General features: G+C 63.8%; 1 protein-coding gene across 5 annotated transcripts in view; it reads left to right on the forward strand.

Moving 5' to 3' along the window:
- WNT7B (Wnt family member 7B) overlaps positions 1-9,671 on the forward strand; it is a 47,847-nt gene extending 38,176 nt beyond the window's left edge. For all 5 annotated transcript variants that reach the window (XM_082739657.1, XM_082739658.1, XM_082739659.1 and 2 more), the window contains 2 exons: positions 1,118-1,389; positions 7,219-9,671. In XM_082739657.1, coding sequence (XP_082595783.1) covers positions 1,118-1,389; positions 7,219-7,698 — 752 coding nt within the window. In that variant the 3' untranslated portion in view covers positions 7,699-9,671. The remainder of the gene's footprint in view (positions 1-1,117; positions 1,390-7,218) is intronic.
- The last annotated feature ends 6,975 nt before the right edge of the window (positions 9,672-16,646 follow it).

The raw sequence follows: 16,646 nt of genomic DNA on the forward strand, positions 1-16,646 counted from the left end.
CCCGCAGAGAGCCTTGGAGCTCATGGGCAAGAGGGGACGGGCCAAGGTGTCCGGATGCCCAGCCAGAGCCCGTGGAGAATAAAGACTGGATCAGTGCTGAAGCCCTCCAGCGGGGAGCCCAGAGCCCCTGTGGAGCCAGGACGGCTCAGTGACAGAGCCGACTCCGAGGACAGTCACGAGCGATGAGGAGCCAGATCTGGGGCTGAGGGGAAGGGGTCAGCCAGGGCTCCCTGCTGGCTGGCAGTCTGGAAAGGCTGCCTGGAAGAGGAGGCGTCGGACCTGGCCTTGGAAGGTCATTAGGATTTGAGAAGGGGGAGGAAATTCCCTTCAAAAGACCAGGAGACGCCCAGGAGCATGTGAACAGCACTGGAAGGAAAGAGTCGTTGTTTGGGGCCGAGAACGGGGAGGCGGGACGGGGAAGCCGGCTGGCCTCGGGCCCTTCCCAGCTCAGGCAGAGGAGGAGCAAAGCAGGTATAGAACAGAGGAGCCCAAACTGCACTGTGGGCTCCCAGGCTGGTGGCTGGGGCGTGAGGGAGCTGGGGAGGACTGGAGCCCAAGGTCTGGGCAGTTCTGGGGGCCTCGGAGTCAGGCGGGGAGGCTGGAAGAGAGGAAAGGTGCAGGAAGCTGGGCCTGGTGATGGGTGACAGCCGGTGGTCAGAGACAGGAAGGCGGCAACACAGAGCCAGGGTTGGGGTGCTCTGAGATGTGTGGATTCTGCCTGGTTCTCGGCTGCTGGGTGAGGGCGCCATGGAGATCAGAGATGGGCGTGAGGGGTGCCTGGAGGCGGGCAGAGGGGAGGGGGGCAGGGCGTGCCAGGGATCTCTCCCAGGTTTGGGGAAAATGCACCCCTCTCTGCCCCCCCGCCCCACCCAGTCCAGGCTCTTGGGACAGGGAGAGATAGCAGTGGTCGCTGGTGGTGGGGCCAGGGCCCACACCGAGTGCCCACGGAACCCCAGGCACCATCCGCATCATGGCCTGAGACCCAGGATCTGCCACCCCCTGAGCCGAGTCGGCAGCCAGAGAGGGCCAGCGCCAAGGCGGGGTCGTACCAGGGGCCAGCAGCGGGCCGGGGCCGAGCCCTGCGGGGCCTCACCATGCGCACACCATCCCCCTGCAGGGAGCCGCGAGGCCGCCTTCACCTATGCCATCACCGCGGCTGGCGTGGCGCACGCCGTCACGGCCGCCTGCAGCCAGGGGAACCTGAGCAACTGCGGGTGTGACCGCGAGAAGCAGGGTTACTACAACCAGGCCGAGGGCTGGAAGTGGGGCGGGTGCTCCGCCGACGTGCGCTACGGCATCGACTTCTCCCGGCGCTTCGTGGACGCCCGCGAGATCAAGAAGAACGCCCGGCGCCTCATGAACCTGCACAACAACGAGGCCGGCAGGAAGGTAGGGCGGGCGGCCCCGGGCTGGGAGGGGGCGGGGGGCAGGGGGAGCGGCTGCGGCCTCACCTGGGCTCTCCTTCCCCACCTGGGGGTGTGCTCGGGGGCCTGGACCCTGGAGGTGTGCGGTGGGAAGCACTGGGCACGACGTCCTGTCTGACCCTCCCGGCAGCTCTAAGGTTCCCATTCCAGAGGTCTGAAGACTGAGGCTGGGGCGTGGGGCTCTGGTTCTCAGTGGCGGGTGGCAAGGCTGAGACCAGGACCCAGTGTGGGGGTGGCCCCTGGGCCATAGTTCCGTGTCCCTGCCCTGGTACCAGACGGGTCGTACCAGCACACCGGGAAAGCTTCCTGGAGGAGGCCACCTTTGGCTCAGACTGACTGCTGGACTGAAGGAAGGGATGTTCCCAGGAGGCAGGAACAGCCTGAGGAAGGGCGGAAACCCCAGGAGCCGCCAGCCTCACACCCGGGCGGAGCAGCGCGGTGGGGCAGTAACGGAGGAGGTCCGGGCAGGACCACACTGGGGCAGAAGTCAGGGCGAGCCCGGCCCCGCCTCAGGGAGATGAGGGCCCCAGATACTGGGCTGGGAGGAGCGGCCGCCATGGCGGCAAGATGGCCCGAGATAGGGCGCCAGCCGAGCGGAACGCCTCTCCAGGTCTGGCTCCTCGGCCCCAGGGGCTGCGCCCCGGGCACCAGGCCCTGCGGGTCTCTGCAGGACAGACTTGCCTGCCTCTCCCCAGGGACCACAGTGAGCCAACTGCATACTCGTTCACTCAACAAACACTCCTTGTCCCTTCTCTGGGCCAGGCGTTAGCTGGGCCAGGCACAGGAGACGAGGCGGAGGAAGACCCGGCACCAGCTGGGTCCTCATGAGGGGTACAGAGGCCGTACCCTGGGGCAGTGAGAGCTGGGAGACCCTGGGGGGAGGGAGCAGAAGCTTTCTGGGGGTGGTGATGTCTAAGCAGAGCCTTGAAGGACTCGCCAGCGCTGAGAAGAGCCCCGGCAAGAGGGCGTGCTCGGGGCAGGGGCTGCCCAAGGAGTAAGCAAAGCCCGGCCTGGGACAGCCTTGAATGCCAGGCCAAGGGATCGACTATCTTGTAGACGTAAGCAGCCAGTGGCTAGTAAATGATTGTAAAACGAAGGGACAGACAGACAGAAAAAAGGAGTGACACAGTCTGTGCCTCCGAGGAGCTCACAGACAGCTTGTGGGCAGTCAGGTCTCCACCTGAGCCGGGAGAGGCGGAGGAAGGCAAGGCATGAGGAGGGCTCCCCGGAGGAGGTGTGCTGGGCCCTGGGTGCGACCGCTGGCCCTTGAGCCTCTGCAGTAGCTTAGGTCCCGACGCAGGGTTTTCTAACACCCCTGGGAAGAAGGTCTCACCATCTCCATTTCACACATGAGGCCGCGGAGGCCCACGGTGGGCGGCCGAAGCCCTGACGGCTCCCGTGGCCTGAGCTCTGGTTCGTGCTTGGTGGGAAGAGTCTGAGGAAGCCGCAGAGATGTGGGAAAGCGCCCTCCAGGTGGAGGGAGCAGCGCCAGCGAGGCAGGACTGGGGGGCCGGGGTGAGTGGGGTGGGGGTGTGCCTCGGGTAGTGTATGCGGTGCAGGGGGCCAGGGCAACCACGCAGGATTCTGGCTGGATTCTGGGCCGTAGGCGTCATGGCAGGGGCCTGGGTGCGGGAGGGTCAGCACGTCGGGTTTAGGACCGTGAAGCCGTGAACTGAGACGGGGAGTAGGGGAGAGGCAGGTTGTGGGGAGAGGACCCAGCAGGGCAGGGAGGCTGCAGGAAGGAGCTCTACTGGGGTCAGCAGCCAGGATCCTGGGGCCAGCACCACCCCTCCCTGTCTGCGAGTCCCCTCCTCTGCACAGTGGACATGATGCACCTCGTCCTCCTCCCTGAGGGCCTTCCAGCCACCCCCGAGCCCGAGCTGTGAAGCACGCGTGCGGCCTGAGCCCTTGGCAAAGGACACTGGTGGTGACAGCCATGACCCTGCAGGGCAGGGGTCCTTCGGCTCCCCGCAGCACTGATCATGGTGGGGTGGGGGCATGGCTTTTGAGGTTTCCGTAAGAGCTGAGTCTGGACCTTCTTTCTGGTCCCATCAGAGTGTGTCCGGGCTACGTCTGACTCTCCGGGGCCAAAGTTCAGCAAGTTGGGTGGGAAGCAAGCTCACCGGGGCCACGTGAAGTCCCACAGCCTGGATGGCTCAAAGCAACAGAAATTTATTCTCATAGTTCTGGAGCCAGAAGTCCTAAACCCAGGGGTCAGCAGGGCCATGCCCTCTGATGGCTCTGGGGCAGGACCCTGCCTGCCTCTTGGTGGCTCCTTGTCTGGTGGCTTCATAACCCTGTTTGCCCCCATCTGCATGTGGTCTCCAGCTCTGGGTCTGATTTCTTTTCTGTCCCTTACAAGGACACCTGTCCTTGGGGTTAGGACACACCGTGATCCAGAATAACCTCCTCTCGAACCTTAATTACACCTGCAAAGGCTTATTTCCAAATAAGGGCACTTCCTGAGCTTCCTAACGGGGAGACACTGTTCAGCTCACCAGGCCCCTGGTGGGATAGGGTCAGACAGGCTGAGCAGGAGACCCACGTACCACCAGCTTCTGCGAGACTGACACCAGGGCCGCCCTGCCCAGCCCTCCCCTGGACAGCGACAGCAAGGCCTTGACTGAGCAGTTACCCTGCTGTGCGGTCCCGACGGGATGGGCGGGAGCAGTTGGCTGCAGAGGGAGGCCACGCCAGAGCAGCAGATCTTTGCGCCTACTGCCCTGTAAGGCAGGAGCCAGCCCAGCCGGGGAGGTCGGCTGTTGGGATGTCCCCGGGCTCTTCCTGGGGGTGACAGAGGTCTAAAGCCATCGCTGAGAAGGGTCCCAAGCCCTGGGAGCTCAGGCAGGACCCCCATTAGGGGCTACAGCCCTAACCTGACCTCATCTTGGGTCCAAGCTGGTCCTGCCCCAGGGGGCTTACCATTCTGGATGAAAACCCAGGGTCCAGGAGGGGTGACTTATGCAAATCCCTGGTAGAGAAGCTGCTGGCCACATTGGGTCCCCAGGTGGGGGGAGGGGGCACAGGACTCCCTCTCTCCCTTGCTTGGTGCCCACGCCCAACTCACACGGTGGCTGGGGCGAGAGGGTGAAGCCGACGTGGACCTTCCCGTCCCCCACCCCGGGCCTCACACACCCACGGAGGGTCAGGCCACCACTGAGGCCCCAGAAAGAAATGTGTGAGGCGTATGTGCTGCTTCCGTCCCTCCTGCCCGAGGCCAGTGCCCAAGTGGCAGGTTATGTGCCTTCTGTGGACGTGAGGATACTGTGACCACCGCACCCCCCCCCCAAAGCTTGGCCACAACGGAGCACTATTCCCAGAGCCTGGGCCGTGCCCTTATTCCAGAAAGAACACCAGGCTGGCCTTTTCCTGGAGGCCCCCGTTCCACCCCCGACGGGGGAAACCAAGGCCCCACTTCTCTGGGCGAGGCTGGTCACGCTGCGCCCTCCCAGGTGGTCTCCTGGGGCAGCAGGGCTGGCGCCACCATCGCTGTCACTCTTATCTCGAGGGCGCTGGAGACGGAAACGGCACATTCTTGAATCCTGTGATCACTTCCCAGGACAGGCTCGGTCCCCGGGGACCCAGCCAAGCGAGCATGCGGCTCCCCACTCGCAGACAGCTGCCCAATCGGCTTCATCTGCCCACCGTCCCGGCCTGGCTGCGCGTGGTCTGAATGTGCCCGGGCGGGCAGTGGGTGTGGGGCCGCCTGGCCTTGGTGAGGACAGGGAGATGGGGGCAGGGCGGGGGCGGGGGTAGCCTGGGCCACCTGGCCTGGACAGCCCTGGCGGGTCTCAGGCCGTCACAGCCTGTCGGAGGAGGCATCTCCTGGGCCAGCAGCCCAGTGCACTGGGGACTCTGAGAAGGCCGTCCATCGGGTCAGCTCTTGGCCTGGGGGTCGTATGTGGCAGGCAGTGTGGTCAGGGCAAGAGAAGCTTGCTGGCCTTGAAGGGTGGGTTGGTGGGGGAAGGGTCTTTCTGGGGAGGGGAGGGTTAAAGCAAAGATGAACATGGGGTACGGGTGAGGAAGGGAAAAGGACGGACAGGAGGGCGGGGAGAGGGGCAGGAGGCAGACAGGATGTGCTTCCCCCCCCGGAGGGGGTCCCCCCTCCATAGACCCCCAGGGCAGACTTCTGGTTCATGCCTCAACCCAGACACCCCATGGCTCTGTAATTCCAGCTTGGAATATTCCTTCCTCTTGACAGTGGGGCCTCCCCTGCTCAGTCCTCCCCATCAGCCTCCCCTCCTTCTCCCCATGCCAGCCTCCAGGTCTCCCCAGCAGCACATCATCCACAGGATGCTGGACCAGGCAGTCCCACGCACCCCCACCCCCTCCCATCCAGGACACCATCCTCAGGGGCCACCCAGCACCCACGAGACGCTCACGTGGGCCGAACCTCTCCTCCACAGACCTTGTCTGCCCCACCCCCCTCCTGGAGCACTGTCCTCTCTGTCTCTGCCCAGATGAGCAGCTCGTCTTTCCCCATCCACACTCCATGCAGGCACCCCTCCTGCGGGAAGCCCCCTTACCACAGCAGGGACCAGCCCCCGGAACCCCCACCCTGGATGGTTTGCGTAGGCTTCTTCTTCCGTTCCCCATGCTGGACCGTGGGCCCCCGAGGTCCTTGCCCAAGACCAGGGCCCCATGATGGCAGGGCAGGGAAAGTGATCAGGATAGTGGCGGGCCCTGTGCGATGTTCCTCTCATTCATTCATTCATTCCCTGTGGGGCTCCTCGTCTGGGCCAGGGCTGGGGTTCTGGCCCAGGAGGCGGGGGGGCGGCCAAGTTCCCTCCGGCTGGGGCTGCCCAGGTGAGGCCCGTGGGGCCAAGACAGCTGACAAATGGTCCTTCTTCAGCCGCGGGCCGGCAGCTAATGATTCCCCATCTTTAATCAGGTCTGCTGGCAGGGCCCTTTCGATCCAGGTAAATGAGTACCTGGGGTCAGGGCTGGCTCTGGGAATCGGCCTTCCGGGACCACGGAGGGAGGCCCAAGGAAAACACACGGCTGCGCCCATCGCGGGCCCTCGGGGAGCTGGGAAGAAAGAACAACACTGTCGGGGGCCGGCTTCCCAGCAGGCGGCACGCCTGGGCCTCGCTGACCCGTGCCCTCACCCCTGCTCGTCCCCCCACTCTGTCCTTCAGCAGACACGCACAGAGCTCCGTGCAAATACCACTGAACAGCCCTTTATTAAGCACCAACTACATACTGGGCCCTACCCTGGGCAGGAGGGCGGAAGTACAAAGGAGAGGTGGGGACTGGCACGTCGTAAGAACAGACCGTAGCTGGGTGGGGCTCCCCGCGGGGCACCTGCACCCCACCTGGCTGGGCGGAAGCTCCAGCTTCTCCACGTGCTGCCCTGCGACGTGCAGCAAGCCGCGTGCCGCCGGGCCTCAGTTTCCACATCGGCGCATTGACCTGAAGGATTGTGAAAATTTAGTGAACCACATTTGATAAGCATACGCCGGGCTCTGTTGCATCCCGGATATTCTCACTGGACCTTCCCGAGGTCCTCTGCAGTGGGGACCTACGGTCAGCAGCCCCACTAGGTGGATGAGAAGAGGGAGGCTTGGGCCGGGGAGGCACTCAGGGGGGATCCTACAGCGGGAAGTCGGGGGGGGGGGGGGGGGGGGGCCGCTAGGCTGGAGGCAAGGGAGGGTAGGGGTGAGGTACCCAGACCAGGGCCACCCGTGCACACTGAGCTCCTGCCCTGTTGCCCACAGGTCCTGGAGGGGTGGGGTCGGGGGTGGGGCGGGGTAGCCCAGGCCCCAGGCCGCACACTGAGCCCTGCTGCCCACAGGTCCTGGAGGAGCGCATGAAGCTGGAGTGCAAATGCCACGGCGTGTCGGGCTCGTGCACCACCAAGACGTGCTGGACCACGCTGCCCAAGTTCCGCGAGGTGGGCCACATGCTCAAGGAGAAGTACAACGCGGCGGTGCAGGTGGAGGTGGTGCGGGCCAGCCGCCTGCGGCAGCCCACCTTCCTGCGCATCAAGCAGCTGCGCAGCTACCAGAAGCCCATGGAGACGGACCTGGTGTACATCGAGAAGTCGCCCAACTACTGCGAGGAGGACGCGGCCACGGGCAGCGTGGGCACGCAGGGCCGCCTGTGCAACCGCACGTCCCCGGGCGCGGACGGCTGCGACACCATGTGCTGCGGCCGCGGCTACAACACGCACCAGTACACCAAGGTGTGGCAGTGCAACTGCAAGTTCCACTGGTGCTGCTTCGTCAAGTGCAACACGTGCAGCGAGCGCACCGAGGTCTTCACCTGCAAGTGAGCGCCCCGCCGGCGCGCATGCGCACACCGCTCGGCGCGCGCCCCCGCCGCCCCCCACTGCGGGGGACTCCTTCCCGCCCCGCTGGTCTCTTGTGGCCGAGCCCTGTCCCGGACCAGCCCAGAGGTGTCCCTCTGGGGCCTAGGGAGTTCCTGCTTTTCTCTGGGGAAGCGGACCCTCCGGGACTCGAGCGTCCCCTCCCCCGCCTGGTGGCATGGACGACGTGGAAATGCCATGCGGGCCGGGACGCCACGCGGGCCCCCACGCGGGACCCTTCCCCTGGCCGCACCCGCCGCCCGGGCCCTCGGGGTGGCCCGGGCAGATGTTGACCAAGTTTATTTATGTGTCGTTAGTATCAGAGAAGAGTAGCACTAAGGCATAGCCAGTCCTAAGTGTACCCCGTGTGAGCGCAGCCCCTGGGGCCCCCACTTGCTCTCCCGTTTCTGGACCCGAGGGAGCATCCCCCTGCACAGCACCCTCTGACCCTGCCCCCGTGCCTCTGAGGAGAGCCACGGACAGGGACCCTTCTTGAAAATCGTATCACACAAATCAAAATGTCCCCCACCTCAGGCTCCAGGAGTGCTGCGTCCCCTCCCTAATGCTGTCCCCCCTGCCCAGTGCCCCCGCCAGCCCAGCAGCCTCAGTTTACAGAGCCCACTCCTGCCCGGAGCCAACCGGAAGCCTTGGACAGCCCTGCGCTGGCTGGCGGTGGGCTGGCGGGTGGGGGGCGGGTCAGGGGTGTCTGCCTTCTTTGACAGATGCAGATGTCGAGGCCCCAAAGGGCTCAAGAATGAGCCAGAGACCCTGAAGTGAAGAGCGGAGGCTCCTGCCTTGGCTCGGGCATCCTGACCCTGGGCAACATGCTCTGGGGACACCCAGGGTGGCTTGAGACTGCCCCCATGTTTTGAGAAATCGGGCTGTACCCCTCCTTCCCTGCCGCCCGCCGCACAGGGACCTGTACCCCCAGAGATGCCTGCTGGGGCTTCTCTATGGCCTCTGGGTCCAGTCCTACTCCTTGGGCCCTGACTCCAATGCTGAGAAAGCTTAGAGCCAGCCTGCTGTCCCGGCGGGTGTCTGCGCTCCAGACCCCTCCCCCAGGGTCCCTACCTACACACCCACCCTCCCCTGAAGTTCAACTCACCCTCAAACTTGAGAGGGGGCCCTGCTCAGGTCTCATGTGCGGGCTGGGGAGAGACCAGAACCCTGGGACTCGGGGCTGACGTGTCCTCTGCGAAGACGTCCACCCTCCCTCGGGGAGTGGCTTGCCGGCAAGGGTGGTGTGCGGCTGGCTCCTGGTGTGTTGCCCTCCGCTGCTCGTGTGTCCACCCCCCGGCCCCCAGTTTAGGGTATTTTCATGCAGAAACCTGTGGAAATGTGTCCTCAGGCAGCTGACAAGCCAAGTGGGCCTGACATTAGCCTGGGGTGAGTGACACTCTCTGGGCCCTGGCCCTGGCATCTACCCCGTGGGGAAGCCAGGACACTCCATCAGCTGCTGTTCCCGGCACCTCCAGGCCACGGTGAATGCCCCGCCCCGGTCCCCCTCCTCTCCGGGTCCCAGGACACTCCTCCAAGTCCACAGGCCCGGTTAACTTATATTGTTATATAGCGTCGAAATGTCTATCGTGTCTTTTAAATTATTGTGACCTACACTGGGTACTGGAGGGAGGGGACAGCCTCACGCAGTGCCCCGAGCCAGGCTCCTCCTTCTGCTTGAAATGGACTCTTGGGGCCCTGGATGCCATCGAGTCACGCGTATTATCCAGGCGCCTCTGCCGAAACCCTCCTCAAGAGTCTGTCAGCGGCAGCCCCTTTCTCGGGTGAGAGGGGGTCAGTGTGGCCCGGGTGGGGCGGGGGCGGTCGGGGCACTGCGTGTCCCCGGGGCCCTCCCACTTGAAGAGAGCTGGTGGGTTTCGGATGGGCTGTGTCCTGCCTTCCCCGGAGGGGAGCGTCCGGTCCCAATAAAGCTGGAATCAGAAGTGAGTGTGTGCGGAGCCCACGCGACGCCCTTGCGGCTCTCTCCCCCTGGGGGGTGGGGACGAGCGTGCTGTCCACGGGGACCCTGAGGCTCAAGCCCCGTCGGCCCTCAGGGGCCTCACCTTCTGATTTCCTTTCCCCTCTGTGCAGGCTGAGTAGGCACTGTGCCCATGCACCTCTGTCCTCACATGTCGCACAGGTTCCAGGGGAGGCCTTGAGTCGTACAAGCCTTCAGGCACCTTTGGGGGCCACAGTTCCCAGCAGGGGCCGCCGGTGGTGGCTGAAAACAGATGCTGGGTTGCTGGACAGCCCGGGCTGTCTCTGGACAGTCTGGGCTCAGGGTATGGGGACAGGAGGCCACAGGTCTGGTGCCAGAGCCAACTCATGGGGCTGGGTGTGGGCTGTTCGTAGGAGAAAGGGGGGGCTTGAAGGTAGAAGACCCACAGCCAGGAGGCCTGGCTCCATCCATCTGTCTCCTGCTTTGGACCCCGACTGGTCTTGGGATCCCTGTGGGTCTATCCTTTGTGTCTGGTGGGGTTTTGCTCAGGTGCCCCCCTTGGGTGCTTCTAGTCCCTCCCAGGCTTGGGAAGACAGCCCGAGGCCCCTGGGAGCCCAGCAGCCCCTGGCTGGCCACCAGGCCTTGCTGCTTCTCCTTGGAGGCCTGGGTGCCGCCGGGCCCCCGCACTTGCGGTAGCCGTGTGAGCATAGAAGGATGAATGGCATTCCTGTCGAGGGCTGGAAGGCATGCGGTGGGGCCGGTTTGGCCACTGCCCGCTGTCCCGGCAGCCTGGCATCGGGCGGAACCGCTGATCAAACAAGGCCCCGTCCACACTGTGCCCGCCGGGGCACCCACGGAGCCTGGCCCCAGACCCAGACCCCAGCGGAGGAGCTACTCGGTGGGGTTCTAAAGGAGGACGCGTCTTGGAGGGTGTGGAGACAGGAAGACTTGGAGCCCAAGCCCAACCCTTCCAACAGCCAGGCATGGGTAACCTCTAGGGTGGCCCTGCCTAATCTATAGCCTCAGTTTCCCCATCTGAGAGCAGGAAGTGGCCCAGGCCAGCACTTGGTGGTTAGTGGGGCCCGTGGGGCCTGCGCCTGGGCTGGGCAGTTTCGCAGGAGGCCCTGGTTCCCTGCGAGACGGTAAGCAAATCCGCGGTGGTGGCTGCAGCCGGGGTCCGGCTACTCCCACAGGGCCAGGAATGAGGAAAGAGCTTCGAGAATGCCCCAGCCCCGGTGCCCAGACTGTACTTACTTCTTGGCCATGGTTCAACCCCAGCCCCAGCCTCCCAGGGCCACCTGGCACATCCTCCGAGGGGCCCTGCCTGAGGTGTGGAGCTCACACCGCCCAGCCTGCCTGGGGGCCCACCTGACCCCCAGCCCCGGGCTCCGCCTCTGAGGCTACAGTTTCAGGAGCATCCCCAGACAGCCTCCATCCCCCGCAGTGGCTAGTTCTCCTCCACATGGTGCGCCTGCCTCCTGGGCTCCAGGCGCCCTGCTCTTAGCTAGCTGGGCATGCCAGGTATCTGACTCCCTCTCCATGATGGCCCAGGGGTGTTCCTTCCCCAGACCTGCTTTCCCACCGTGCTCCAAGAGGCGGTCACCGGGTGCCAGATGTGGGCAGACTATGAGGCATTCATTCATTCCTTGCTCATTCGCTTGTTCTGTGGTGCTGGAGGCTGGGCCCTGGGTTGGGCCCTGGGGATAGTGGCGACTCACGCCTGGCCTTGATCTCTTGGGGCTCTGGCTCTTCACTTGGCTCTCCTGCCCTGAGTGTCAGCCTATTCTCCGGGGCAGCCCCTGGCTGAGACAGCCTGACAGATAGGAAAAGGCTTTGGGTGGGTGCTGGCATAACTCTGGGCCTCAGTTTTCCTCTCTAGAGTGGGTATAGTGGAGCAAGTGGTGCCGGCCCAGCCCACCTCTCTCCTTCTGTGTGTGGAGGGTGCCCCTGCCCACACTTGGCTCACAAGCTGGGCTTTAGCACCAGGACCCCTCCCAGCTGTGCCCCTGCCCCCCGCCCCCCGCAGGACCGCCCAGGCTGTCCACCCAGATGCTGTCTGCGGTCAGAGCTCACAGGTCTCACAGGCTGTTCCTTGGCGAGGCCTTCAGAGGCCTTCCTGATCCTCTGTCTCATCTCCTAAGCCTGTGCCCACCCTGCCTCCACGCAGATCCCCCTGCCCTGCCAGCAAGCCAGCCCTTCCCAGAGCTCCCTGTGGAGCTCCACACCACCCCCTGCCCCTGCCCGGCCTCCCCCGGAGCTGTGCCCTCTGGCCAGGAAGGCCTTTCCACCACATCCCTTGCCCACCCACCCCCCTTCCCATAATGCTCACTTTCCAGCAAACTTGTTGGGGCCCTGATGTTTCTTTTACCCTCCACCCAGTTTCTCTGCTGATGGAGAGGGGGGCTGCTGCTGTGACTGTCCCTACACCCAGCAGGTCTAGGGACCTTAGAAGTGAGAGGCTCTGTGGAACCCTGAACTCCCACCATGCCAGACGCAGGGTCTGGTTCACAGTACCCACCATCTTCACAATACCCCTTCCCTATATAGGTCAGCGCTAGCTCTGTTTTACAGATGGGAAAACCCAGGCACAGAGAATGAAGAGTTCTGCCCAAGGTCACACAGCCAGCAGAGGCAACGTCAGGGTTTGAACTGTCCTCTGGGGTCTTCCTTCTACCCGACTCATATGCCTCCTCCCACCAGGGGAAACTGAGGGCCCTGGGACCTTGCCTATGGCTGTACAGAGACGAGCGGGAAGAGAATGGCCGAGGCAGGTCCAGGGGTGGTGGTGATGGCCGTGTTCTGCCTCCACCGAGGATGGAACAAGAAAGACTGGGTTGAAGGCCGCGGGCAGGATCTGGGTTAGAGTCTAGACGAACTTCGCAACTCCCAGAGCAGGAGGCCGACGGGCTGGGGAAGAGAGGTGAGCGGAAGCTGGAGCTCTTTGCACTCAGGCCAACAGGGGAAGTGTGAGTTCCCCTGCGCAGAGCGGCCAGGGCTGCTCCTGGAGGCACCAGGCCAGGAACGGAGCCGCCAGGAGCCAGAAAGTTCAGCGGGATGTCAGCCTGGAGCTCGCCTACAGCTGTCCTGGCCCCCTTCCCTCCTGTGGGTCTGAGCTCGCGCCCACCTTCCTTCCCTGGGATGCCGCCTGCCTTCCCATCACAACGTTGGCCTTGCAGGGCCCTGGGGACTCAGCAGCCTGGCCTGGGCGTCCCAGGTCCTAGTGAGTCTCAGAAGGCCCGAGAGGGCTGTGGGCTTAGCAGCCCCCTCAGGCCCCAGCAGAGGCCTAGTGGAGGGGGAGGGTTGGCCAGGGGGTTGGCAAAAACTTTGGGGATCGGGGCTTCCTTATAGCCTGTCCCGGAAAAGCCTGGAACTGCCTGGCCAGCTCCCCTTCTTGTGTCTCTGGATGTGGCTGGAATTCTGCTTTCATATGGGAGGTGATAGAAAAGAAAGCCCTCACAGCCTTGCAAGGAAGCAGCCCAGCAGGCCGGTAGGTCCAGGATCAGGGGTCCTCTTACTCCACCTGCAGGCAGAGGCCAGTGGCCGACAGGGCAGGCCTGGGACACCCTCCAGATCTTGGACACAGGTAGCCTCCTTGGGGCCACTGGTCTCCCATGGATGGCCAGCCCACTCACCTTGAGGCCTGAGGGTGGCCTTCAGGACTCTAGTCCTTCTAGGACTGACTCAGCAAGGGGTCCAGACTGGCCCCTCTGGGCAGGACACCTGGGGAGGCCTCTCCAGGTGTCTGCAGCTCCAGAGACCCCCTGCCTGAGCTGCTCGGGCTGGGGGCCAGCTGGGGCCATTCTGCTGGCTTGTGTACCCCACATCCCTACCTCAATGTGGGTTGGTGGGGAGGGGGTTTTTGCCCAAGGTCTGTCCCTTGGTTCCCGGCTCAGACTCCTGGTTCCCGAGCCCCTGGCTTTTCCACCAAACAGGACGGGATACGGCATCCAAATAGTCACACGTTCTTTTGCCCACTTGTCCATCATTGCTAAAGTCCTCAGTGCCCAGAGCTTGGCTAGGCACTGGGGGTCCCAGAGCTGAATGCGAAGTGAATGCTTCTTTTCATCGACCCCAAGCCCGGATGTGGGACAGAATGGTGAACACACAGGCTCCATCGGCCCCTATACACAAGGCTGCAACGGAGGAAAGTAGGGTCTGGGGATGCAGAGCCGTGGGGAACCCCCCTTGGGTAGACACTAGGGTAGTCAGTAAAGACTTCTTGGAGGAGCTGGCATCCAGGCCAAGGCCCAGGAAAAAAGGGAAGAAAGGCAGTGGAGGGACACAGGAAAAGGGATGCCTCGGGTATGGGACCGGAGGAGAGAGGCTCTAACATGGCCTGGGGTAACAGTGTGGATGGAGGAGCATGGGGCTTGGGGGCTGGGCAGTGGGGAGAGCAGAGCTTGAAGAGCTCCCTCCCACCTGATACGGTTCCAGAAGTTTCTGGAAGGCCATAAGGGAACCTTCCATTTGAGCTTCATGGTCTCTAGCATCTGGCAGGAACACCCCAGGTGCCCTTCCCCTGGTACCCGACAGAGTCCGGTGACTTCTGGGCAAAGAGCCTGCGTGCCTGCTGGCTTCCCTGAGCCCCTGTCTGGAGCCCCTGTTCTCCAGTAGCAAAGTAGCTCAAATTGGAGTCCTCAGGCTGTGAAGTGTTTGGGGAGCAAAAGGTAGGTGCTAGGGCCCTTGTCAGGCTGCTCCTGGTCCATCCTGGTCCCTCTGCTGGGCTAGGGGCCACAGCTGTTGGTTACCAAGGGTTCGTCCCACCAGCTCATTGAAAGCATTTGAGGAGAGGCCTCCCCGGGCCTCAGTTGCTCCATGTGGACTGGCTGATCCCAGGGTCGTCATCAGAGCCAGGATGGGCCACAGCCTCGGTGGCCACCCCCAGGTCCGGCCTCTTTGAGCTAACAAGGCCATGCCAGGATTTTGAACTTCTCTTGCAACCAGTCTGGGAGGGTGCACCCTGCCTGCTGAGACCGGGGCGGGGGGGGACGGCCTTGTTGATGCTCCCGACATGGGCGGGGTGATTAACAACTGCTTCCCCCTCTGGGTTCCCAAGGAAGAGAGATCGATTAAATCTCAGTGACAAGCTCTTTGGAAGAGGGAGGCCGGCTGGTGGCAACATAGCTGAGTCACGACGATTCTCTCTGGGAGTGAGGAGAGTGCCTATGGCAGGGTGAAGAGCTCCCTCATCTCAAAGGGCCCCTCTCTCCTGGAGGGGCCCGCAGGCCCTCAGAGGGGTCAGCGCCTCATTGAGGAGACTTCAGGGCAGCCCTGGGAGGCCTGGCAAGGGGGCAGGCCTCCGGCCATATTAGGAGAACTTTCTCGGGGCCAGAGCTATAAAGACAGAGTTCTGACCATCACTAGGGGAATGCAAGCATGGCTTGATCTCCACGTAACAGACAGGGAAGGATGCGGCTCCGTGGTGCTCCGATCCCATGATTCTCATGGGGCAGAGGCTCGGCTGTGTAGCTGAGATCCAAGACTCTCTGTTCCGTGGTTGGGAGGCGTCACATCTCTGGGCCGGGGAGGAGGGCGGACTGCGCCAGGCTCTGGGAAAGCTGCCCGCTCTTTCTGCCCTGACATCGCAGTTCCCTCTGGAGGGGAGACTCTCTTTGCCTCACCCTTGTTCGTGTGTTCCCCAAATACTGGGCACCGCCATGTGTCAGGTGCTGGGGAAGCCACCAAGGGGAGCCGACAGTCTGGAAGGCGCACAAGGTGGTACGTGTTTGTCGGGCAAGTGGGAAGCGTCGTGAGCCATCCAGCATCCAGCCCGGGAGAAGGAAACAGCCAGGGCAGGTTAGGTGGGATGAGCAGGGCTGGGGGGTGGGTCAGAGCAGGCCACGTGGATGAGCCAGGATGTGAGGGAGAGGAGGGAGGAAGCTGTCGAGGGACTTCCAGGCAGTGGGGCGGCCGGGCCGGGGGGGCGGGGGAAAGAGAGTGAGGGGCAGTCTGGGGGAGGGGCGGGGGTGCCGTGGCTGGAACCGAGTGAGGGAAGGGAGAGCAGGGAAGTGGTTAGGCAGATAGCAGCTCCGGGTCATGGGCGCCCGTGCGGTCTGGACCTTTTCGTCCCAATGACAGGCCCCACGAGGTTTTTGGCCGGTGGGGCTGTGGCGTACCTTCATCTCTCCGCTGGGAAAAGTCTCCGGGGCTTCTCCCCGTAGCCAGGACGCAAGGAGACGGGGTAAGGGCGTGCCTGATGTGGTCCAGGCCGGAAGGTCCATGAAAGAAGCAGCGGACTCTGGCTGGCTTTGGCAGACAGGGCAGCAACCTTTCCCGAGGGGAGCTGGGGCCTTGGACAGGAATCTCCAGAGAAGGAAAGGCCAGAGAAGGCCAGTGCCAGGCTCCGCCCAGGCTGGGCGCCCCAGCCGTCCCTTGAGAGCCGTGGGGAGGGACTCACCCCAGGACCCGTGTGGGATGGGGAGGAACTCGGGCCAGCCTGTCGCTCGGTGGGGAGGCTGGAGGAGCCCCTCCCCTTTCGTCCTGTCTGTGGCCTGTGGATGAAGGAGAGGCCAGGACAGCTGGGCCCCGGGAAACACACTGGGGCTCTGGGTCCCACACTACCTGCCTCTGTGACCTCAGCCCCACTCTGCCTCAGTTTCCCCTCTGTAAGCTCGGATGAGAGCACCTGCCTAGGGACTGTGAAGAGGGTGCGGTGGCATGGCCAGTGATGAGTCAGCAGAAGTCAACAGCCGTCCCTCCGCCACCGCCCTCCTCACGGTCCAGGCCGACTGAGGAGCAGAGGGCAGACGTGCCCCTCAAGCAGGCAGCCAAGCATTCACCTCGGGGAGCCCCTCGACCACCCACCTGCTCAGGGGCCCCTTCCCTGGGCAGGCTCATCAGTCGAGGGGTGCGGTAGGGCCTGGCAGACCCCTCCCTGTCCTTCCCTGACTTGGAAGCCGACTGTCTCACTGGAGAAATTCTGCCTGTGGACGGACCCCGTGTGGGTCCGCGCCAGGCCAATGTACCCAAGCAGGTCTTG

This window comes from Mustela nivalis, assembly GCF_964662115.1.
Source record: "Mustela nivalis genome assembly, chromosome: 7".
NCBI lineage: Eukaryota > Metazoa > Chordata > Mammalia > Carnivora > Mustelidae > Mustela > Mustela nivalis.